The sequence below is a fragment of the Labrus mixtus genome, unplaced genomic scaffold, assembly GCF_963584025.1.
Source record: "Labrus mixtus unplaced genomic scaffold, fLabMix1.1 SCAFFOLD_109, whole genome shotgun sequence".
NCBI classification, from domain to species: domain Eukaryota; kingdom Metazoa; phylum Chordata; class Actinopteri; order Labriformes; family Labridae; genus Labrus; species Labrus mixtus.
The window spans coordinates 80,001-106,035 of NW_026870144.1; the positions used below are offsets into that span (position 1 = coordinate 80,001).

The 26,035-nt window shown below is 46.3% G+C and overlaps 2 protein-coding genes across 3 annotated transcripts in view; both read right to left on the minus strand.

Annotated features, from left to right (window-relative positions):
• Positions 1-11,244, minus strand: part of LOC132963862 (DENN domain-containing protein 4B-like) — a 51,832-nt gene extending 40,588 nt beyond the window's left edge. Inside the window, exon 1 of the mRNA XM_061033583.1 lies at positions 11,099-11,244. The gene's annotated coding sequence lies outside the window, so the exon portion shown is untranslated. The remainder of the gene's footprint in view (positions 1-11,098) is intronic.
• Positions 11,245-15,366: 4,122 nt separating this feature from the next.
• The window catches only part of LOC132963858 (CREB-regulated transcription coactivator 2-like), a 35,056-nt gene continuing 24,387 nt past the window's right edge, over positions 15,367-26,035 (minus strand). For both annotated transcript variants that reach the window (XM_061033578.1, XM_061033577.1), the window contains exons 10-12: positions 23,133-23,204; positions 22,314-22,518; positions 15,367-21,574 (exon numbers count right to left, since the gene is read on the minus strand). In XM_061033578.1, coding sequence (XP_060889561.1) covers positions 21,384-21,574; positions 22,314-22,518; positions 23,133-23,204 — 468 coding nt within the window. In that variant the 3' untranslated portion in view covers positions 15,367-21,383. The remainder of the gene's footprint in view (positions 21,575-22,313; positions 22,519-23,132; positions 23,205-26,035) is intronic.

Genomic DNA, 26,035 nt, shown 5'->3' on the forward strand with positions numbered 1-26,035 from the left:
CAGCAGTCAGTTTGAGGTTGATGATGCAGAGAGACGGAGGGCAGAGAGGATTAAAGTGAGAGTCAGGAAGTGAACTCGGAGTGAGACCTTTCACACTGATTATTTACAGGAACAGGAACGAAGGAAATGCAACAAACCTCAGGCATTAAGGTTGTGTCAGCACTCAGACCTTTCTGCACAATCAAGCTGTCAATACAACACTGGAGCATGTCAGAGTGCACAGAGTATTCATGCTCCTTGAGTTCACACAGACATCACAGCTTCTGTCATGTTTCATCTAATGAAGCCATGTTCTGGATCTGTTCCTTCATGACTCCTCTCTCCTGACACACAGTCTTTCACACAATGCCAAAAGATCGGACAATTTAACATCTTATTCTGTGGAATCAGGTCTCCACTCTGAACACGCTCTGTACTCTTTCATGCGTCTGAGAGGATTTTTGCATAAATTGAGCATCCAAATTCAGGAGTTATAATTGAATATATTGGAATAAATATCTTTGTTGTTAAGAAGCGATATGTTGTGATTGTTTAATCCAAAGTAAGAAGACATGGTTGTGAAAACACATCACCTGCAGATTTAAAACTTCAGAACAATCCGGGCTTTATTTGTATTTAAGGTCAAACTCTGAAACAACACTGGCCTCCTGTTGCATTGATTTCATCTGTTCAACAAATTCAATAACATTATTAACATGATGCATGTGTGTGTGTGTGTGTGTGTGTGTGTGTGTGTGTGTGTGTGTGTGTGTGTGTGTGTGTGTGTGTGTGTGTGTGTGTGTGTGTGTGTGTGTGTGTGTGTGTGTGTTGTGACAAGCACTAAAGCTGTCCTGATAATATTGTAAAAATCATGGAGATTGTGTGTGAGAGCGTTTCAGCAGAGCGGGACAAAAACAAAGAGCAACACTCCCGACACAGATGGTCACAGTGGAGGGAGGCTGGCTGCTCGCCAACATGGCCGAGGGCCGCACGCACGCACACACGCACGCACGCACATGTTTGTTTTTGTTTAACTGTCACGTGACACAGGAGGAAGATTTATTTGATCATTTAAAAGAATCTGATCTTAGAAATGTAAATAAAATTATTTGTTTGAAGAAATGCCGTCAACATAAAGACGTAAACAAACAATCACAAAAACTGTCCAGCTTCATGATGATTACCTCAGATTCTTATTCTCCTCATAGCTCTAAAATAAACTTTAAAGTGACCAAGCAGCAGACACCAGCGAGGTCAAGCTGTTTGGAAACATCCATGATCGTGCGTAACAGACGCCCCCGTGTGCGTGCAGTAGTGGTGAGCATCATGAGGTGGGAGGAGTCAAAACACATTTCAGTATCAGTGCCATGTTTGATAAAACAGACTGGACCACTGCAACAGTCTCACCAACAGTTAATCATCTGAAACACTCAAGAGACTCCAAATACACCCAGAACCCCCCTTCATAACCTCTCTCTCTCTAGACCGTAAGAGTCACTCAAAGCCCACCCTCCCTCCTCTCCTCAGTCAGTACAGTGTGTGTGTGTGTGTGTGTGTGTGTGTGTGTGTGTGACTGAGGCTGGTGACTCGCAGTCTCGCTCGTTCACGTTCAGTCAGTGTTTCGTTCACTGAACGTACTGAGAGGAAGAGAATGACTCGGAGGCGGAGCTCTCGTTCAGTTCGTTCACTGAACGAGAGCTCCGACGTGAATCACTGAACGAACTGAACGAGCTGAACGAGAGCTCCGACGTGAATCACTGAACGAACTGAACGAGAGCTCCGACATGAATCACTGAACGAACTGAACGAGCGCTCCGACGTGAATCACTGAACGAACTGAACGAGAGCTCCGACGTGAATCACTGAACGAACTGAACGAGAGCTCCGACGTGAATCACTAAACGAACTGAACGAGAGCTCCGACGTGAATCACTGAACGAACTGAACGAGAGCTCCGACGTGAATCACTAAACGAACTGAACGAGCGCTCCGACGTGAATCACTAAACGAACTGAACGAGAGCGCCGACGTGAATCACTGAACGAACTGAACGAGAGCGCCGAAGTGAATCACTAACCGAACTGAACGAGAGCTCCGACATGAATCACTAAACGAACTGAACGAGAGCGCCGACGTGAATCACTAAACGAACTGAACGAACTGAACGAGAGCTCCGACGTGAATCACTAAACGAACTGAACGAGAGCTCCGACGTGAATCACTAAACGAACTGAACGAGAGCGCCGACGTGAATCACTAAACGAACTGAACGAACTGAACGAGAGCGCCGACGTGAATCACTAAACGAACTGAACGAGAGCTCCGACGTGAATCACTTAACGAACTGAACGAGAGCTCCGACGTGAATCACTAAACGAACTGAACGAGAGCTCCGACGTGAATCACTGAACGAACTGAACGAGAGCTCCGACGTGAATCACTAAACGAACTGAACGAGCGCTCCGACGTGAATCACTAAACGAACTGAACGAGAGCGCCGACGTGAATCACTGAACGAACTGAACGAGAGCGCCGAAGTGAATCACTAACCGAACTGAACGAGAGCTCCGACATGAATCACTAAACGAACTGAACGAGAGCGCCGACGTGAATCACTAAACGAACTGAACGAACTGAACGAGAGCTCCGACGTGAATCACTAAACGAACTGAACGAGAGCTCCGACGTGAATCACTAAACGAACTGAACGAGAGCGCCGACGTGAATCACTAAACGAACTGAACGAACTGAACGAGAGCGCCGACGTGAATCACTAAACGAACTGAACGAGAGCTCCGACATGAATCACTAAACGAACTGAACGAGAGCTCCGACATGAATCACTAAACGAACTGAACGAGAGCTCCGACGTGAATCACTTAACGAACTGAACGAGAGCTCCGACGTGAATCACTAAACGAACTGAACGAACTGAACGAGAGCTCCGACATGAATCACTGAACGAACTGAACGAGAGCTCCGACGTGAATCACTGAACGAACTGAACGAGAGCTCCGACGTGAATCACTAAACGAACTGAACGAACTGAACGAGAGCTCCGACATGAATCACTGAACGAACTGAACGAGAGCTCCGACGTGAATCACTGAACGAACTGAACGAGAGCTCCGACGTGAATCACTAAACGAACTGAACGAGAGCTCCGATGTGAATCACTAAACGAACTGAACGAACTGAATGAGAGCTCCGACATGAATCACTAAACGAACTGAACGAGAGCTCCGACATGAATCACTGAACGAACTGAACGAGAGCTCCGACGTGAATCACTAAACAAACTGAACGAGAGCTCCGACATGAATCACTAAACGAACTGAACGAGAGCGCCGACGTGAATCACTAAACGAACTGAACGAGAGCTCCGACATGAATCACTGAACGAACTGAACGAGAGCTCCGACATGAATCACTAAACGAACTGAACGAGAGCGCCGACGTGAATCACTAAACGAACTGAACGAACTGAACGAGAGCTCCGACATGAATCACTGAACGAACTGAACGAGAGCTCCGACATGAATCACTAAACGAACTGAACGAGAGCTCCGACGTGAATCACTAAACGAACTGAACGAACTGAACGAGAGCTCCGACATGAATCACTGAACGAACTGAACGAGAGCTCCGACGTGAATCACTGAACGAACTGAACGAGAGCTCCGACGTGAATCACTAAACGAACTGAACGAGAGCTCCGATGTGAATCACTAAACGAACTGAACGAACTGAATGAGAGCTCCGACATGAATCACTAAACGAACTGAACGAGAGCTCCGTCGTGAAGCACTAAACGGACTGAACGAGAGCTCCGACGTGAATCACTAAACGAACTGAACGAGAGCTCCGACGTGAATCACTAAACGAACTGAACGAACTGAACGAAAGCTCCGACGTGAATCACTAAACGAACTGAACGAGAGCTCCGACATGAATCACTAAACGAACTGAACGAGAGCTCCGACGTGAATCACTAAACGAACTGAACGAGAGCTCGGACATGAATCACTAAACGAATTGAACGAACTGAACGAACTGAACGAGAGCTCCGACATGAATCACTAAACGAACTGAACGAACTGAACGAGAGCTCCGACGTGAATCAGTAAACGAACTGAACGAGAGCTCCGACGTGAATCACTAAACGAACTGAACGAGAGCTCCGATGTGAATCACTAAACGAACTGAACGAACTGAACGAGAGCTCCGACATGAATCACTAAACGAACTGAACGAGAGCGCCGACATGAATCACTAAACGAACTGAACGAGAGCTCCGACGTGAATCACTAAACGAACTGAACGAGAGCTCCGACGTGAATCACTAAACGAACTGAACGAGAGCTCCGATGTGAATCACTAAACGAACTGAACGAACTGAACGAGAGCTCCGACATGAATCACTGAACGAACTGAACGAGAGCGCCGACATGAATCACTAAACGAACTGAACGAGAGCTCCGACGTGAATCACTAAACGAACTGAACGAGAGCTCCGACGTGAATCACTAAACAAACTGAACGAGAGCGCCGACGTGAATCACTGAACGAACTGAACGAGAGCTCCGACATGAATCACTAAACGAACTGAACGAACTGAACGAGAGCTCCGACATGAATCACTAAACGAACTGAACGAACTGAACGAGAGCTCCGACGTGAATCACTAAACGAACTGAACGAGAGCTCCGACGTGAATCACTAAACGAACTGAACGAACTGAACGAGAGCTCCGACGTGAATCACTAAACGAACTGAACGAACTGAACGAGAGCGCCGACATGAATCACTAAACGAACTGAACGAGAGCTCCGATGTGAATCACTAAACGAACTGAACGAGAGCTCCGACGTGAATCACTAAACGAACTGAACGAGAGCTCCGACATGAATCACTAAACGAACTGAACGAGAGCTCCGATGTGAATCACTAAACGAACTGAACGAGAGCTCCGACATGAATCACTGAACGAACTGAACGAGAGCTCCGACATGAATCACTAAACGAACTGAACGAGAGCTCCGACATGAATCACTAAACGAACTGAACGAGAGCGCCGACGTGAATCACTAAACGAACTGAACGAACTGAACGAGAGCTTCGACGTGAATCACTAAACGAATTGAACGAACTGAACGAACTGAACGAGAGCTTCGACGTGAATCACTAAACGAACTGAACAAGAGCTCCGACGTGAATCACTAAACGAACTGAACGAGAGCTCCGACGTGAATCACTAAACGAACTGAACGAGAGCTCCGACGTGAATCACTAAACGAACTGAACGAGAGCTCCGACGTGAATCACTAAACGAACTGAACGAGAGCTCCGACGTGAATCACTAAACGAACTGAACGAGAGCTCCGACGTGAATCACTAAACGAACTGAACAAACTGAACGAGAGCTCCGACGTGAATCACTAAACAAACTGAACGAGAGCTCCGACGTGAATCACTAAACGAACTGAACGAGAGCTCCGACATGAATCACTAAACGAACTGAACGAGAGCTCCGACGTGAATCACTTAACGAACTGAACGAGAGCTCCGACGTGAATCACTAAACGAACTGAACGAGAGCTCCGACGTGAATCACTAAACGAACTGAACGAGAGCTCCGACGTGAATCACTGAACGAACTGAACGAGAGCTCCGACGTGAATCACTAAACGAACTGAACGAGAGCTCCGACGTGAATCACTAAACGAACTGAACGAGAGCTCCGACGTGAATCACTGACTGACTGAGAGGAAGAGCGGAGCTCTCGTTCAGTGATCGAACTGAACGTGTACTGAACGTACTGAACAGAACGGTCGGGGAAAATAAATGTGATTGTTTTAGCGGCTTTCAGTTTGCAAACTGTAACTTTATCCAACTAAATTCTCAGCTCATTGGTTTATCATTCACCACCGGCTGTTCTCAGTACGATCGCAAGCAGAACTAAACGTTCGGCCGTGTTTCAGTTCATTAAATTCTGATTCACAGACAGAGCTGCTGAGAAGTACTGAACGATTCAGTGAACGAATGTTTTGAAAGAATCACTTTACTGAACTGATTCTACTGATTCAGTACACTGAAATGAACTGCTTTTCACATCACTAATGCAAACCTCTTGCCCCCCCCCCTCTTTAAAAATACATCCAGCATAAAAATAAACCTTTCAATTGAACCGTTTCCTCTTCTTCAGAAAGCAAAGCTCAGAGAACACATCATGAATGTGAGCGCGCCCTGCACCAAATATTCATGACATAAAACACTAGAAATGTGTAGAGGGTGTGTTCTGGTCCTCAGAGAGTCCTGAGTCCCCCCATCTGTCCTCATGTTTAACACTGCGTCTGCTTGATTGTTGCGTAATCCCTTAAAAAGTAGAGACAGTGAATGCATCGCAGGAGGAATGTAGAGGAGCGAGTCCTCAGATTTCCTCCCACTGAACGATGACATGTAGAGGAACTGGACTGGAAATGTGTTTGTGTGAGGGGCCTCTTTCCCGTGCATGCTGGGACATGCTGCAGACTCCCGAGAACCCTGAACACAACATCTGATCCTGGTTCTGTATGACTCAACGTTCAACTTTGAATCTTCAGAAATCAGAAGTTCAGATTCAGATCGATTACTGACTTAGAAGTAGAGTAAGAGTCTGCTGAGACCTTTCACATTTTCGACAATGTGAAATGTTGACAGTGTGCAGGAGTCTTCATTCATTGGTAATTAAAAAAACGAGAAATTACCGGACATTGGGCGCCGAGGAATTCTAGTTTTGTTGCCATGGGAACAAACAGGGACTGAAGTTTACTAGAATCATATCATAGAAAAAACTAGGAGAGTGGAGCAGCTGACCTCCGTTTGGTAGTGGAGCGGTCTCTGAAGCGGTGACGGGCACACCTCTGTGGGAGGGCTGAAGGTGGAGAGGAAAGAAAAAGAGTGGAAAACGCCTTCGTCAGGGCGTCCCTCCCTACAGCGCTCCTCGTGTTACCCGACAGCGAGCATGCCAGCTTCCATCCATAGTTTTACTAAAAGTTTAAAATTCTGGATTCATCAGATCTTAAGTCCTGATTTAGTCTTTGTGAAACCTCCTTCTGAAGGGGGTCACATTCAAACCAAACACTTCAGTCAGAGCTCAGATTTCCCGATGGACCCTGAAGTGTCCCTCGGGTATCACAGTCTCACTCTGCAGTGACAAATTCTTTACAAGAGGCGACACGCCCGGACTCTTATCTCAGGTATCTGCTGTGTTCATGTTCACCTGCAGGCTGAGACACTTCTGAGTCTCCTCTGTGTAAACATGAACGACACTTAAACGCATCACTAAACATCACCTGAGACACAACGACCACCAAACACACCTGTGTCTGTTCAATCACCACACACACACACACACATCAACACCCCGTCAGGTAAAGAACCAACAGAACTTCAGTAAGACTCAAAACCATTTAATGATGATACCTGTTTGTTACCGCGCAGGGTCCCAAATTAACACCCGCCAAGCGCCAAATGCGGGTAGATTTTCAGTTTGGCGAGCACTTTTCAGAGGGCTATCCGCCACAGGGCGGGTAAATGTCAAAAAGTCATAAAAAACTATGCTATAAGTATTCAGCACGTTTGATGTAGCCTAGCTGCAGCTACTTTTCCCGGTTTGGTTCAGACGGTGTGGTTCAGACGGTGTGGTTCAGACGGTTTGGTTCAGACGGTTTGGTTCAGGATGGTTTGGTTCAGGACAGTTTGGTTCAGACGGTCTGGTTCAGACGGTTTGGTTCAGGACGGTTTGGTTCAGACAGTCTGGTTCAGACAGTCTGGTTCAGACAGTCTGGTTCAGACAGTCTGGTTCAGGACGGTTTGGTTCAGGATGGTTTGGTTCAGACAGTTTGGTTCAGGATGGTTTGGTTCAGACGGTTTGGTTCAGACGGTTTGGTTCAGGATGGTTTGGTTCAGACGGTCTGGTTCAGACGGTTTGGTTCAGACGGTCTGGTTCAGGACGATTTGGTTCAGGACGGTTTGGTTTGGTTCAGACGGTCTGGTTCAGGACGGTTTGGTTCAGACGGTTTGGTTCAGACGGTTTGGTTCAGGACGGTTTGGTTCAGGATGGTTTGGTTCAGACGGTCTGGTTCAGACGGTCTGGTTCCGGACGGTTTGGTTCAGACGGTTTGGTTCAGACGGTTTGGTTCAGGACGGTTTGGTCTGGTTCAGACGGTCTGGTTCAGACGGTCTGGTTCAGGACGGTTTGGTTCAGGACGGTTTGGTTTGGTTCAGACGGTCTGGTTCAGGACGGTTTGGTTCAGGACGGTCTGGTTCAGGACGGTTTGGTTTGGTTCAGACGGTCTGGTTCAGGGCGGTTTGGTTTGGTTCAGACGGTCTGGTTCAGGATGGTTTGGTTTGGTTCAGATGGTCTGGTTCAGACGGTCTGGTTCAGGATGGTTTGGTTCAGACGGTCTGGTTCAGGATGGTTTGGTTCAGGACGGTCTGGTTCAGGACGGTTTGGTTCAGACGGTCTGGTTCAGGACGGTTTGGTTCAGACGGTTTGGTTCAGACGGTTTGGTGCAGGACAGTCTGGTTCAGGACGGTCTGGTTCAGGACGGTCTGGTTCAGACGGTTTGGTTCAGACAGTTTGGTTCAGACAGTTTGGTTCAGACGGTCTGGTTCAGGACGGTTTGGTTCAGGACGGTTTGGTTTGGTTCAGACGGTCTGGTTCAGACGGTTTGGTTTGGTTCAGGACGGTTTGGTTTGGTTCAGACGGTTTGGTTTGGTTCAGACGGTCTGGTTCAGACGGTCTGGTTCAGGACGGTTTGGTTCAGACGGTTTGGTGGAGGACGGTCTGATTCAGGACGGTCTGATTCAGGACGGTCTGGTTCAGGACGATTTGGTTCAGACGGTTTGGTTCAGGACGGTTTGGTTTGGTTGAAGACGGTCTGGTTCAAGACGGTCTGGTTCAGGACGGTCTGGTTCAGGACGGTTTGGTTCAAGACGGTCTGGTTCAGGACGGTTTGGTTCAGGACGGTCTGGTTCAGGACGGTTTGGTTGAAGACGGTTTGGTTGAAGACGGTTTGGTTCAGGACGGTCTGGTTCAGGACGGTTTGGTTCAGGACGGTCTGGTTCAGGACGGTCTGGTTCAAGACGGTCTGGTTCAAGACGGTCTGGTTCAAGACGGTCTGGTTCAGGACGGTTTGGTTCAGGACGGTCTGGTTCAGGACGGTTTGGTTGAAGACGGTTTGGTTCAGGACGGTCTGGTTCAGGACGGTTTGGTTCAGGACGGTCTGGTTCAAGACGGTTTGGTTCAGACAGTTTGGTTCAGGACGGTTTGGTTCAGACGGTCTGGTTCAGGACCCTCTAACCCACAGACAGACAGACAGACAGACAGACAGACAGACAGACAGACACACACACACACACACAGACAGAATATTAAATAAACATGCAGATCCTCCTGTTAACCCCACACAGTCTGCAGGAGTCCCCCCCCCACACACAGTCTGCAGGAGGTGCCCCCCACACACAGTCTGCAGGAGGTGCCCCCCCCCCCCACACACACACAGTCTGCAGGAGTCTCCCCCACACACAGTCTGCAGGAGGTGCCCCCCCCCCACACACAGTCTGCAGGAGTCTCCCCCATACACAGTCTGCAGGAGGTGCCCCCCCCACACACACACACAGTCTGCAGGAGTCTCCCCCACACACAGTCTGCAGGAGGTGCCCCCACACACAGTCTGCAGGAGGTGCCCCCCACACACACACACAGTCTGCAGGAGGTGCCCCCCACACACAGTCTGCAGGAGGTGCCCCCCCCCCCCCCCCCACACACACACAGTCTGCAGGAGTCTCCCCCACACACAGTCTGCAGGAGTCTCCCCCACACACAGTCTGCAGGAGGTGCCCCCCCCCCCCACACACACACACACACAGTCTGCAGGAGGTGCCCCCCCCACACACACACACACAGTCTGCAGGAGTCTCCCCCACACACACAGTCTGCAGGAGGTGCCCCCCCCCACACACACACACAGTCTGCAGGAGGTGCCCCCACACACAGTCTGCAGGAGGTGCCCCCCCACACACACACAGTCTGCAGGAGTCCCCCCCCCCCACACAGTCTGCAGGAGGTGCCCCCCCCACACACAGTCTGCAGGAGGTGCCCCCCCCCACCCACACACACACACACAGTCTGCAGGAGTCTACCCCACACACAGTCTGCAGGAGTCCCCCCCCCCCACACAGTCTGCAGGAGGTGCCCCCCCCACCCACACACACACACACAGTCTGCAGGAGTCTACCCCACACACAGTCTGCAGGAGTCCCCCCCCCCCACACAGTCTGCAGGAGGTGCCCCCCCCCCCCCCCCCCCCCCCCCCCACACACACACACACAGTCTGCAGGAGTCTACCCCACACACAGTCTGCAGGAGCTGCCCCCCCCCACACACACACACAGTCTGCAGGAGTTCCCCCCACACACAGTCTGCAGGAGCAGGCCCCCCCCCCCCCCGTGCAGCTGATGGATGAAGCATCACTGTGATGAAGAGGCCCCAGCAGCTGCTGCTTCAAATTTAACACTTAAACCCTCTTTCACTGGACTGTTTCCATTATCGGACAAAGCTACTCTCTCTTTATTTATTTACATCTTTAAAAAGATGTAAATAAAACTTCCCGCCTTCAGATATCCGGTAATGAAACCGTGAATCTGTGTGTGTTTCCCTCGTCCTGCTGCAGCCCCCCCCCCCCCCCCCCGGTATTGTTTTCCGTTTTGTCGTTATAACGGCTAATAGCTGATTTTATTCAACACCAGGAACAACCTGTTCCCGTTACACCAAAAACCAACGAGGAAGAAATTTATTACACGTTCACGTTAAAACTAGAGGACAGTTAGATAAAGGCCACCTTTACTCATATTTAAAAGAGAAATAATGTTGGGTTATTAAAGGACTAAACGCTGCTTTCTGTGTCCGGGTTGTCCGATAATGGGCGCACAGGGTTCCCGTTAAACGTCTTTAATGTCTGCTAGCTCCCCGCGTTAGCCGGCTAACCAGGCGGCTACTTTCAGCCGTTCCCGCCTCCGTGTTTGTGTGTGAGTAGGATAAACTCGATGAATGTGTCAGGTGTTCTCCACTCACCTTGTTGTCGCTGCTGGTTTGTCCCACAGAAAGCTGGAACGATCATGTTTAGGTCATTCTCTCACATGTGACGTCCATGTTTGCTGTCGCTCGCTGGAGCCGCGGCAACACGTCAAGACCAGAACTACAACTCCCACTGCTTCCGGGTATGACCTTCAAAATAAAATAACATCTGAGGAGAGACGCATGTTAGTACAGAAGATAACATGATAAAGTCAGGGTTGGTCATTTCCTCCAGAGCCATCATCTGTATCAGTTTGTAAAAACTTTGACCAATGTCTGCCACGAGGTACCAATCTGATGAACCAATCACACGCCTCCCTGTCTCCCTGTCTCCCTGTCTCCCTGCTCGCTCTCTACCACATGGCGTGACTTTAGGAGTTTATACTGTGAGTTTACTTACCGCTGAATGAGACGACGTAGTTTCTACAGAGATGAGCTGAGGTCCACTTCGGCGCCCGATGTAAGGGAGGGGGCGTGGCTTTAGAGGGCGCACCGACGGGGCGTGGTTTTAGAGGGCGCGCAGAGGGGCGTGGCTTTAGAGGGAGTGCAGAGGGGGCACGGCTTTAGGGAAACACAGGGAAGGGCGTGGCTTTAGAGGCCGCACAGAGGGGAGGGGGTGCAGACGGAGCACAGAGGGGAGGGGCGTGGTTCAGGACGGTTTGGTTCAGACGGTCTGGTTCAGACGGTTTGGTTCAGGACGGTCTGGTTCAGGACGGTCTGGTTCAGGACGGTTTGGTTCAGGACGGTTTGGTTCAGACGGTTTGGTTTGGTTCAGACGGTTTGGTTCAAGACGGTTTGGTTCAGACGGTTTGGTTCAAGACGGTTTGGTTCAGACGGTTTGGTTTGGTTCAGACGGTTTGGTTTGGTTCAGACGGTTTGGTTCAGGACGGTTTGGTTCAGACGGTTTGGTTCAGACGGTTTGGTTTGGTTCAGACGGTCTGGTTCAGGACGGTTTGGTTGAGGACGGTTTGGTTCAGACGGTTTGGTTCAGGACGGTTTGGTTCAGGACGGTTTGGTTCAGACTGTTTGGTTTGGTTCAGACGGTCTGGTTCAGACGGTTTGGTTCAGGACGGTTTTGTTCAAGACGGTTTGGTTCAGACGGTTTGGTTTGGTTCAGACGGTTTGGTTTGGTTCAGACGGTCTGGTTCAGACGGTTTGGTTCAGGACGGTTTGGTTCAAGACGGTTTGGTTCAGACGGTTTGGTTTGGTTCAGACGGTTTGGTTCAAGACGGTTTGGTTCAGACGGTTTGGTTTGGTTCAGACGGTTTGGTTTGGTTCAGACGGTTTGGTTCAAGACGGTTTGGTTCAGACGGTTTGGTTCAAGACGGTTTGGTTTGGTTCAGACGGTTTGGTTCAGACGGTTTGGTTTGGTTCAGGACGGTTTGGTTCAGACGGTTTGGTTCAGACGGTGTGGTTTGGTTCAGGACGGTTTGGTTCAGACGGTTTGGTTTGGTTCAGGACGGTTTGGTTCAGGCGCTTTGGTTCAGGACGGTTTGGTTCAGACGGTCTGGATGACGTCAATGGGAGGGGCGTGGCTTTATAGGCCGCACGGATGACGTCAACTTGATGAAAACTCACTTGAGTTGACGTAGTCATGATGACCGGGCGAAACAGACCTGAGGAAGAGAATATGTTAACAGACGAGCTGATGTATCCGATTTTTTTAATCACAGCAGCTAACACAACAACGTGAAGCTACAAGCTAACTAAAGAGAGCTAACATTAGCATGCTAACACAACAATACAGGACACAGTTAATGTGAAGCTACGAGCTAACTAAAGAGAGCTAACATTAGCATGCTAACACAACAACGTGAAGCTACGAACTAACTAAAGAGAGCTAACATTAGCATGCTAACACAACAATGTGAAGCTACGAGCTAACTAAAGAGAGCTAACATTAGCATGCTAACACAACAACGTGAAGCTACGAACTAACTAAAGAGAGCTAACATTAGCATGCTAACACAACAACGTGAAGCTACGAGCTAACTAAAGAGCGCTAACATTAGCATGCTAACACAACAATGCAGGACACAGCTATAGAAGCTACGAGCTAACTAAAGAGCGCTAACATTAGCATACTAACACAACAATACAGGACACAGGTGTTTGCAGCTCGACTTGGAGGTGTGTCTCTGGAGGAGGGCGGAGGCTTCAGTATGGAGGAGGCGTGGCCTAACAGCAGTTTGTTTTGGTTTCATGCTGGAGCTCATCTATTGGATCAGAGAGTCGACACATTCTTCCTTTAATGTCTTTAAAAAGTTTCTTTATTTGTCATAAACAGATGTCATGTTTGACAGGCTTTAATTTTGAAGCCGGTCCGGCAGCATTTCCGGTGTTATTACGTCACCTTTGACGCAGCCGCAGCTGTCAAGACAGAAAGCGAAGCGGCTGTTTGTGGATGTTTCCTCCCGGAATCTCTTCGTGATAACAAAAACAAGAATTAAAGTGAGACTTTAGTTTCTGTTCAGCTTCCGCACATCAGACAGGAAGTCAAGTTTGGACTTCTCTGAGACGAAACCAGTGTGAACTGGTTATTCTGGGGTCTTTATGAAGGCCTACATGGTAAAGTCAGAATCTATTCTCTTACCACAAAGTGCATTCATTATTTAAATAATTGTCATTAATCTGTGATATAAACATTCCTGCTGACATTTAAACACAACTCAAAAGATGAAAGCTGTTGTGGTTGTTTTCATTTATACACTACATGATGTGGATTTTCATTTATTGTCAGGAAGTTGTGACAAAGTGAGCATGCTGGGGTTTATTGATAAATTAGAATCCCCTTTTTTAAACCAGAATCAGCGTTTTACATCGCTCTCTTCAAAGCCACCAGACTCCATTTACAAAACAGGTGTTTTTACCTGGCAGGACAGGTGAGTTTCTGTCATGATTATTTTTATTGTGTGTGTGTCTTTGTGTGACTAGGGTAAGGGTAAGTTAGGGTCCATCACGATATCTTTTTTAAAACACAAAATAAGATAAATGATCCAACAGATTGATGCAGAGGTAGACGAGCAACTCCTGTTTCCTGAGGTAAAATTAGTGTTTTTGTCAATGGGGTTTGGTGCCTTTAAAGAGAGCAATTTTATCCTCCTTTGCTCCTTTATGTTTCATTATGTAGATTTATATTAATACACAGATAGCTGAAACATACCTACTATACTGTGGTTCACTAATAAGGTATGTTTTAAATCACACTCTTCAAGGCCACCAGACTCCATTTACAAAAACAGTAATTTTAATGTAGATAACAGAGGATGGATTTATTGGTTTGTTTGTGATATAGTGTGACTTAAGGGGGTTTATAGGGTGAATTTGGATCCATCACAATATATTTTTTAAACAAACTAAATGGTACAATCCTACATAGAGATGCAGAGGTAGACGAGCAACTCTGGTTTCCTGTAGGGTAAAATTTGTGTTTTTGTCAATGGGGTTTGGTGGCTTTTCGAAGAGAGCAATTTAATCACCTTCTGATTAAAGGAAGCTTCCTCCGTTATATTCTATCATGTGAATTTATATTAATACAAATAAAGCTCACACATACCTACTTTATAAAGGTTCATAGATAGGTAGCATAATTTTTCTAGGCCCAGAAGCAGCTTTAACATCACTCTCTCCAAAGCCACCAGACTCCATTTACAAAAACAGCGATTTGACCTGGCAGGACAGGTGAGTTGCTGCTGGGACTCGGGTTGTACACGGTGACATCGGATCCAACACATTGAGCCAGAGGTAGACGAGTAATTCCTGATAATCTTAATAACATCCTTCAGTATGTGATGTGACATGTTTGAGATCCTGGAGAAGCAGATCCGTTAAGATTCACCTCGTGATGAGAGCCGAGCTGTTTGGATCTCCTGCAGTGTGAGCCGGGCTGACGGGCTTTCTTTGACCGTGTGGTGTTCATAGTCTGACTGCTTGGACGAACATAAAGACAAAGAGACAGCAGCAGCTCCAGGTTTCATTTGTTTATTTTCTGGAAAATAACGTGACGGTACAGTCTCTTTTTAAAAATGTCTCCTGTTAGCTTCAGAAGCACCTCTGGTTTGAAAACAACAACATCAACATCATCATCATCATCATCATCATCATCATCATATATGTACATGAACACACTCATTAACATTCCCTGGTTATTTATTTATTACAAGGTTTACAAATAAAAATCTGAAGAAGGTCAATTTTATTATTCAAATAAAAAGCAAAAAGAAGCAGAACCATTTTTTTTAATTTTTGTTTTAAATCCTCCGGAGCCTAAAAACATGAAAACTAACAAATAACATTAATAATAATGAGAGCAAATTAATATCATACAACAATACAAAATATGAAAAAATATGAAATATGGCCTTTAACTGATCCCTAGTCTGCACACACACTCTCTCTCTCTCTACCTCGCTGGTCAACAGCTCCCCCTACTGGCAGAGTCTGTAACTGCATGTTAACTCACATCAAGGTTATTGCATAACAACGGCAAGATGCTACACACACACACACACACACACACACACACACACACACACACACACACACACACACACACACACACACACACACACACACACACACACACACACACACACACACACACACACACACACACACACACACACACACACACACACACACACACACACACACACACACACACACACACACACACACACACACACACACACACACACACACACAATGACGTCATTGACAAAAAAGAAGCGTGAAAATGTGGTGTTTTGTTTTTTAAACACAGGCTCTTCCACCTTCTGATTGACGCATGAGAGATGAGAAATAAAAACAGTCGTGCTTTAAAAATGAATCTCAGCTTATAATAAAAATAATAATAAATTGTAACAACCTTTAAAAAAAACAGAAACTCCGGATTCCTCTGTCCCTAAAACGTCTTCACTCGACACAGACGACAAAAAACTGATTTCCATCCTTTTCCATCCACACCAGATGAAATCAAACATGTTTTGAATGTTCGATCTGATTCATTTAAAGTCGTCTTTTCTGTAACGATGAATATATCTCGACTGATGGAAAACAAACCCTGAACTCAGACACCATTCAGAGCGACATCACGACGCAAAGAGCCGCAGAAATGCACGGGAAACATCGACAAAATGAAGCAAAGATAAATATGTAAAGTCATTCTGCTTGAATGTTTCTGTAAAGAGGAACGTGTTGACGTGTTTGAAGGCGGGAAACGTGGAGAATACAGTCAAACTATCAGTAACGGTTTACCTCGGGTTTAGAGCGATCTGTCCATATCATCAGACATTAAAGAAACATGTTGAAGGTTGAGGAGGTAGGCGGTTTTAAGGCGACACCCCCACACAGTCGTTTTGGACGCCCCTCGGTTTGTCAGATATGAGAGCAGTTATCAGGTCAACAGGTGTTGCAGCGATGGAAGTGGGCAAGAGAAGTGGTTCAGATAGAAGTGATTGTACCCGACCTAAAAAGCCTCTGCATGTTTCTAATAAGCTCCACGAGCAGAAACGTGCTCAAACTAGGATCAATATTGGAGATGCTTTTGAAAAATGGAGAGAGGTTAGAACACAGAAAGGTTTACAGACCCATGCAGAGCTGGATAAACACTGAAGCTTCAGAGTCCACCACATGGTGACCTGAGTGAGCATGGACTCTAGAGAGGGGGGGGGGGGGAGACAGCTCTCTATGATGTTTAGAATTTAGACTGCAGTACCTGTTTTAACCACTAGGGGGCAGAGTTACATACTGCTCCTTTAATTCTAACAGAAAGATCATATTGTTACATACAGTTTTGACTACGGAAGCCCTAAGTGGACATTTTTATTTAACTCAGATGTTCCATGATAAAAGAGAATTTCAGTTTTGTTGAGATCTCAAGAAATTGAATGACGGGAAAACGAGTGTTGTTGTCCCGAGATAACGAGATAATTAAGTCGACAAAACGTCCTCATGAAGTCATAACCACGGGGAGAATGTCCGCTCAGGGCTTCTGTATCCACCTGATTTATTTATGTTTCCCTTTTTGTAACATTTTGACATCATTCTCGATGTTTTTAATTTAATCTCAACATCCAAATGAATAAATATCACTCCAGTCAGAAAAGGTTGAGAGAAGGAAAGTTCTCTGGAGGAAACACCCTGAAGTGACCTCTTTATTCAGAGTTATTGTTCCATTTATTGACTCAACGTGAAGATTTCAGGGCTAAAAAGACGTCAAATTAAGTCTTAAAAGATTTATTTTGTTTTCAAGCGAAGCGGCACACGCTAAGTGATCCGTCCTCTAACATGTTAAAGGGTTAAAACAATCCTTATTCAAATCTGAACAGTAACACATGACAGCGCTGTTCTCCGTCCAGTCGGTAACTTCAACGCAGTAACACTTTCATCCAACATGTCTGCACAGAGCGACTTCCCCGTCCTCCGTTTCATCACTTCCTGTTTCACCAAAAAGTGTTTCAAATCCGTCTCAAATATTTTATAATCTCTGACCGTGAGCTCGCCAGCTGCCAGCGCCGACTACAAAACAATCTTCACCCTCAAACTAAAATAACCCGCCATCCTGATCCGCCTCCTCATCTCTGCGATCTGAAGTCTCATAACAAACATAATCGATCCGACAGAGCTGCAGAGAAACAACAAACTAAAACAGGCTCAAAAACAACGAGTGATCGAGCGGAGAGGAAACATTTGTTTTTGTTTTTTAGAGTCGATTTAAAACCTGCAGAGTTGATCTCTATCTACGGCAGCAGCAGCGTCCCAGACTGACCTGCAGGGGGCAGCAGTCAAATCTGAGAGCCCCTCCTGAACTCTCAAAGTTTGAACTCCACATTTGGATTTTTTTGTAACTTCATAAAATGATGTCAAATTAAAGGGACAGCGTCATCTTTCAAACTACTGAACTCGACCTCATTCATCTCCGTCTGATTGGTGGGAAGGCGAGTGGAGGGGGGGGTTGTAGGTGGAGGAGGCGTGGCCTAACAGCAGTTTGTTTTGGTTTCATGCTGGAGCTCAAGGGCGACCTCTACTGGATGAAAAAGTCGACACATTCTTCTTTTAATACAAACTCTAAAACCTGAAGGTGTGATGAGTGATGTTTTTTTTTTTTTTTAAATCGAGGCTGGGGGACAAACATCATCCAAACACACTGGACACATGCAGCATGTTTCAAAGCTGCTCACACATTTACAGGCTGCTGCTCTTCTTCTTCTCTTGTTTTAAATATATATACTTTAAGATATAATCTGAGACATTATTTACAGACAGGCTGAGATCACTTTGGATTAGAAAATTAAACTTCTTCATCATCAGAATAATCTCAATAAGAAGATTTATTTTTTTGTTACTTAAAAATATGCCACTATGCTCCACCCCTGGGCGGGGCTTAAAAATAAATATCCGGCAAGTGCAGGTGGGGAGGGCGGGGCTTATGGCTGTCAATCACAGTGACCGGGCTTAAAGGGAAATTTGCCACACACAAAAAAACTGCATTGTTTTTTTTCCCTGCTTTCAGACGATTGTTTTTATTATTTACCGTAAAATCTGGAAAAGAAGTCGCAGCCGAATTTCTCAAACCGCTTTATTGACATCACAGTATACCACCGCTTTCTTTAAAGGCACCGTTATGACCTCATGAGGGCGTGCAGTGGGTGCACCCATGTCTAAACTGGTTTTAAACGGCGTCTTATTCACCAGATTTGACGGTAAATTAAGTTTGGAACTTTTCTTTCTTCTATCTGAAGGCATCACACACACACACACACACACACACACACACACACACACACACACACACACACACACACACACACACACACACACACACACACACACACACACACACACACACACACACACACACACACACACACACACACACACCTGAAACGCGGCGCTGCACGTTTTTTTTGCATCTTTGGGACGATTTTTTAAAAAAGCTTCTTTTTTTTCCCTCCCAGCTTCTTTCATCGACATTTCCTCGGACGCAGCGGCGTGTTTCAGACCTCAGACTGCGGCTCGGCGATATAAACTCTCTGATGAAGTTTTATATCAGAGACTCTTCTAGCTGGCAGTGATGGAGAAGTTAAAACATGGACTGATTACCTGTGATCACATGACACACCTTTTTCTCATGAGCTGAAAATATGAACCGCTTTAAGTTTTCTTTATTTGAACTCAGGTGATTCTGGTGATGAACATTTAAACTTCATGCACACCTGAGTCTGGGATTTTTTTCCCCAAAAAAGCTCCATACTCTGCCTGTGCAAGCATCTTTAATGACCCATGTTTATGTCAGGTGGCGGCCTCTAGTGGCCATTGTTTTCATGACAGGATCAAAGGAGCTGAGTCAGTCAGTCACTGAGAGGATCGTTTGGTGGATCAAACTGAGACAATGTCAGAACTTAAAGTCACATTTCTGTGGTTTGACACAGTAGATGTTTGTAGATGTTATTTTGGGAGCGGTGCATCAACCATGCACAGGTGAATTAATTAGTCGAGGAGGGCAGAGTCGTTTTTGGAGGCTCAGAGATACGAGTTCAGTGATTCATTTTCATGATGTAGAATTGAAAGAAAATCTGCACAAAAGTGAGAAACAGAACATAGGAACGCACGCTTCTTCTAACTCGTCTCTGGGAGGGGACACTCTGACTGAGAGGTTGTTCTTGTGACCTTTTAAACCAAATGTAGCTTGGTTGTAATCGTGGCTGCGTGCCTCCTTAAAGTCTTAACCCTAACCCTAATCTGTGATGTTTCACTCTTAAATATATAAATCAAGTCTATCCTCTGAAAATAACTCTGTGAGTCATGACTGTCTACAATGGGTGTAACACCCGAGTCCCACTGTCTGTGATGTTTTCAGAGTTTTCAGAGTCCTATCTTCACTTTGTTTACATCGCCCGGACGGCCGGCTGACTCCTCCCCTCGTGTATAAAAGTTGTTTAATTGAGGGACTAGAGAAAAGAAGAATAACATACTGTACTCACTGCTTAACTGTGTTTCTAGATCACGCTCATTTCAGGTAAATTTACATGCAGTGTGAAGATACGAGCAGAATAAAGATCGCTAGCATTAGCATGCTAACACAACAATGCAGCGCGAGTTGTTTTGGTTTCATGCTGGTGCTCAAGGGCGACATCTGCTGGATCAAAACATCACATATAAAGAGTTTAAATGAAAGTCAGCATAACTGTGATGACAGGAAGTAGAAACCCAAACGTTTGAGTGTTCATGCTTCAAGCAGGATCCAGTTTTAATAGACTTTCTGATGAAGTTGACGTTGAGTCCGGTTTAACGTTTCTGCAGAAGAACTTCTCTGTGAACGTTTCTCAGATTAAAGAAGTTTAACTTAAAGCTCTGAGTGTCGACTTCTCAGTGTCCTCTGTGATCACAGGTAACTCAAAGAAAAGCTTCTCTTATGGACACAGTAACATTAGAGTGACCTCATAAGAAGCAGCATGTCGGGGGGGTCACTCCTGAGGGGGGCTTCATTTTCAAAAAAACATTCAACCTGCTTTTCTGGACATAAAACTAGAACTCTTCTGATTGGTGCACACGGGTGCAAGCCGGTTTTGGCTCTGAGGAGAATCTCACAGCCCTTTTTTTTTCTTCAGGCCGTTAAATTGACATCTGTGACTTCATTTTTAAAAATATATATATAGACCTTTAAATCATGGCTACGTTCCTGTCAAAGTGGCGCAGAGAGCAGAGGCGGCGTTGGTTAGCGGCCTCTGACTGCTGGTCGTTTGGGGGGTGAAAGAGTCTGAACCAGTCGTCTGTGGTGTTTCCTGTGAAGCTGAGGGAGGGTCTGCACGGGTCACCGCGCGGCATGGGTCACCGCGCGGCATTTCTTTGTTTTTTGAACAGACGGTTTCTTACACGTCACGAGCGCTTTACTCCTGCGTGTTTGCGTTTACGCGAGTGCATTTTTCATTAACATGCAGACAAGACTCGTACAAGCTAATGCCGGAAAAGAGAAGCGTCTTCTTGACTTCAAGCTTTGCGAGAGCGTTTTTCAGTTAAGTGCTTTTGACGGGAAACTCCTCCCCCTCCTCCTCCTGATCGTCCGACTTTAAGACAGAAATCTCTGGATCGTTTAGCGCCAACAGAAAGAGATTCAAAAGTTACCTCCACGCCGCGCTCTGCAGACGTCTTCTTTTTTTTTTTTTTTTTTTTGAAGGGGGAGTGGTGTGTCACCCGGTCCAAACCACCTCTGACTGGGTGGTCACCCGGTCGCCGATTCCCAGCGAGCTCACGGAGCAGAGCGGGGGGCGGGGCGTCGGGGTCACTTCAGCCGGTCGGATCTGAAGGAGTCCTCGACGGCCGGGTCGGCGAGCATCAGGTCGCCGTCCAGCATGTCCAGAGCCAGCGGGTCCATCCTGAGCGGGTCGTCCAGGGAGAAGGGATCCATCTCGAAGCCGGGGACGTGAGACAGAGCGCTGGCGATCTCTTTAGACAAACCGGGAGGAGAGTCCCCTGCAGGGAGAGGACAGGACACGGGTAAGACTTTCGATTTATTTATCAAAGGAACTGCTTCAAATTTAACACATCAGAATGTTTTTAAAACTGTTTACAAACCGAACAAGTCTTTAAACTTAAAGCGTTTCATTTACATCAACTTTAACTTTTAGTTCAAATCGATTTCTGGACAGTCGAAGAAAAGCAGAAAACTTTAAAGGTCACATGATGCTAAATCCACTTCACCATGTGTCTCTAGTCCGTCTACAAAGCCCCCAATGATGAGAAAAGTCCATCCTCTCAGTCTTCTCCCTGCTCCACTTTTCAGAAAATGTGTGCTCAAACAGGCCGTTTGGAGATTTTCCCTTCATGACATCACAAAGGGCAGTAGCCCCTCCCCCAGGTGGGTGACACTCCCACAGCTAGGTGTTTGTTCTGTCCTCTGAGTCTGCCTTCTCACCGTAAACAATAGGACATGGAGAGAGAAAGACCGAGTACACCCGAGTCCTTCCAGAGAGGGGGCGTGGTCAGACACAGCTCATTTACATATTTAAAGGTACAGACACAGAAACAGCCTGTTCTGAGCAGGGCTGAAATAGTTAATGGCTGGATGGAAACCTGGGCGTTATGTTCATGCTTTCAGAGTCAGATGAAGATTAAACTCAGCTACCCTGCACTGAGAAAACTCATGATAACTCAATTCATCATCCTGTTTGTTTTTTTTTAGCAGGTCTCATGACCACTCCCTGGCGCCGACCTGTGAGGATGATGTTGGGCACGTTGTGTCGTCCGTCCCCGCCGCCGTAGTTCTGGTTCTGGTTGTTGAGGAGATGCTGGTCTCCGGGCTCCTGCAGCTCCATGGAGCTCTGCGTGTTGGGGGGGTACTGGTTCTTGTCGGTGAGGCTGCAGCCCAGGCCGACGTGATTCAGAGACAGACAATCAGCCTGGTTATCTGCAGAGAACTGGAGAAGAAGAAGAAGAAGAAGAAGAAGAAGAAGATGATAGAAGGAAGTACTCTAAAGGTTTTATATGACTGAACACTGACGGTGTTCCTTACAGGCGCAAAGCATCAAAACGTTTACTTTAAATGTTTTTGAGTTGACCAGCTGGATGTCTGTGAACAATCGGAGAGACAAATCAGACTTTGTTCTTTCTCGGGTTTCAAAGATAGCTTTGGGTTTATTTTGGATTTCGAGGAACAAATCCATGAGACAGATTGAACAAGCGTGACAGAAGTTCGAATGATATCAACAATAAGCCTCTGAGATGATCTGAGACAGGAGAAATAACCGTCTAAATAAACCCGTCTCTATGGAACTTGGCCACTGCTACTCGTTGGCGCGCTCTCTCTCTCTCTTTCTGTGTGTCTCTCGCTCTTATGGCAGCTGAGACGTCAGGAAAGACAACAAAAACAGAGGCCGCTGGCTGTCTCCTTCTGATTCTGTTTGAGGAGAAAGAATCTGATATTTGTGTCCCGGCCCTGCTGAAGTGTTAACACCAAATGATCTCTCCACGCAGCAGGGGATGACATCATACTCCCTTCGGCCAATGACATCATGAGAAAGGTGTGTGTTACCTGCTGGTTGGATTTGCCTGTGAGCTGCAGACTCAGGTACGGGTCGTCCAGCAGAGAGTTGAACAAGGCATCCTGGAAAACATCAACACAGACACTTAAACTCCATCTTTTTCTTTTGCTTTAAAATCTTCCCCTCCCCGTCTTCGCTTGGTTTGTTCTCTTTAAAAGGTTCAGATAAAAAACAGGCAACTGGTCAAATATGGTTTCATATTTACATGTCCTGAAAAACGTGTCCAAATTGCGTCCAAAAAAACACCTCCTACATTTAACTAATTTGTCTCGGCTGTCTTGACGCTTTTACCTATTCTAGAATCAGAGACTGTAAATCTGAATGTTTGAAGCCTGAGTGGCGTCCCCCGTCTGTTCCTGCAGGGGGCGCTGGAGTCCCATCGGTGGCGGTCTCCATGCTGGAAATGCTGTCTCAGTCTAACTTTCAGTCAACCTAACGACAGGCTGAGAGCTGGAGCTGAGGCGGGTTTTAAACCTCCTGACAAACCGTTACACCGCGCCCACCTGTCAATCAGGTCAGCTACACGCCTTATTGTGAATAACTCTTATCCTTCATCAAATCAAAACTGATGAGTCATCAAAACATTCACCCCCCGTACAGTGTGTGTCCATCGAGACATGAGCTAATCACACCTATTTGGTTTTTTGAACCAGGCTGTAAACATGTTAATCTCTGCTGTAAAAACAGGCTTTTTAGAATGGGTGTGTATGTGACTTCCTGTGCTTCTGCAGCCAGCCTCTAGTGGACACTCCAGGAACTGCAGGATTTTACACTTCAGCCTCTAGTGGACACTCCAGGAACTGCAGGATGTTACACTTCAGCATCAGCTTCAATTTTAAACACCAGAGGCTGCTGCCTGATCTGATGCCTAATTTGATGGATATTAAAGACTAACTTAACCCTCTTTTCTGCTCCAATTTTTGCATGAGAAGCACAAAGGTATCTCAAAGTGTCTTGGTGTCCTGTAGGCCTGTACAGTACCTCTTGAATGCCCACTGTGTGTGACGATGCTCTCTAACAGTGAAGTCTCTGTGTTTCAAAGTGATTAATTGCGGGTAATCCCCTGAGGTTGAAACATTAGAGGCAGGGACGCCTCCCGGTGAGTCCGGCCTGTTTTATTCTGAATGAGAGCTCAGATATCTGAGTCCCTGTGAGCACAAAGACGTCTCCTCAGCAGACCTCTAAATATAGCATCAGGTGCTGATCCTCCTTCACTTCATCTCCAATATTGATCCTAGTTTGAGCACGTTTCTGCTCGTGGAGCTTATTAGAAACATGCAGAGGCTTTTTAGGTCGGGTACAATCACTTCTATCTGAACCACTTCTCTCGACCGCTTCCATCGCTGCAACACCTGTTGACCTGATAACTGCTCTCATATCTGACAAACCGAGGGGCGTCCAAAACAGCCGTGTGTGGGGGAGGGGTCTTAAAATGGCTAGGTGGCCCTTCCCACTTACAGAGGCGGTTTCTAGGGGCATAATAACAGACTGTCGAGAAGGAGAACCAAAGGAGAGACTCTTATGACCTACAAAGACGAACATAACAACTGAACCAGCTGTGAGATGAATATCGTTACTTCATATTGATCACAGAATCTTGTTTACTTTTGTTTTGGCACTCGTCTGCCTCCGTCTCTGCGAGTAAAACAGGACTGAGGAGCAGGGGGAAGTGTGGAGACAAATTCCAAGCAAGATGCTGACAATTTAGTGGTTCAAGATTCGATCTTTTCTCCTCCACATCAGGGTCAGACTCTGAATCACTCAAACTTATTTAACCTTTTGAACCGCTGGGTCAGATCACCAGAGAGGAGGTCAAACCTCTGCACCCGCTCATCGACATATCGTTAAGATACAAATTGAAGTTAAACCAAATTGTGTACTTAAGTGGTAGCAACAATGATTGAATGTTGTAAATAGTTTGCATGGCATCTTCAACAACATGTATTCTGTGTGATTATGTGAAGGTAAGTGAAACACGTTGGCAGTAAATCAGGAGAGATCAGGAGAGACGTCTGACTGAACTGAACCCGTTTGTTCAGGCACAGAGCGATAACACCGAACACGACCAAATTCATAAAAAATGATTCAATCAGGTAATCTAATGAGACATTTCCACTCACTGAAAATAATGCAAAGAATCTGCAGAAGACACAGTGTGTGTCTGTGTGAGAGCAGAAGAGATTAAAGCTGCTTAAGTAACAAAGTCATTAAGCACAGGCGCTCCTGTTGTTTTGGAAGATTCTCTCCCCACAGATTCAGCTTCATGCCCGCCTTTGATGAGGGGGATTTCCTGTAGTGATACATCATTTATTTTGGTGTTTTCAGAGCGTTCAGTGTTTATCAAAAACACTGAGCACATGCTTCATACAGATTGATGCGACGGCTTCGAAGCGCCCGAAGACACCGAGGCCGCACAGACTGAAGATTCTTTATGTGAGAGGTCGAAGGAAACGGTGCTACAGGAAAATTCTACAGAAGCAAAGTGAGGCTGGAATGAGGTCGAGGCAGAACCGAGCGAGACCCTGAAGAAGATTTTTTTTAATGCTTGTTAGCAACAAGTGAGCATTTTCAAACGTTCAGTATTTGACTTTAAAAAATGGCAGCATGTAAAAAGTTTGAGGTTCATGTTTTTGTTGATGCACTTAAAGGGAACATTAAAAGAAAAACTGACTTCCAGGATCTATTCTCCTGCAGACCTGGAGAGGGTCTTCACTCAGAGAGATGTTAACAGCACATCGGGCATGATCGTACATGAGATAATCACACCTATTTGGTTTTTTGAACCAGGCTGTAAACATGTTAATCTCTGCTGTAAAAACAGGCTTTTTAGAATGGGTGTGTATGTGACTTCCTGTGCTTCTGCAGCCAGCCTCTAGTGGACACTCCAGGAACT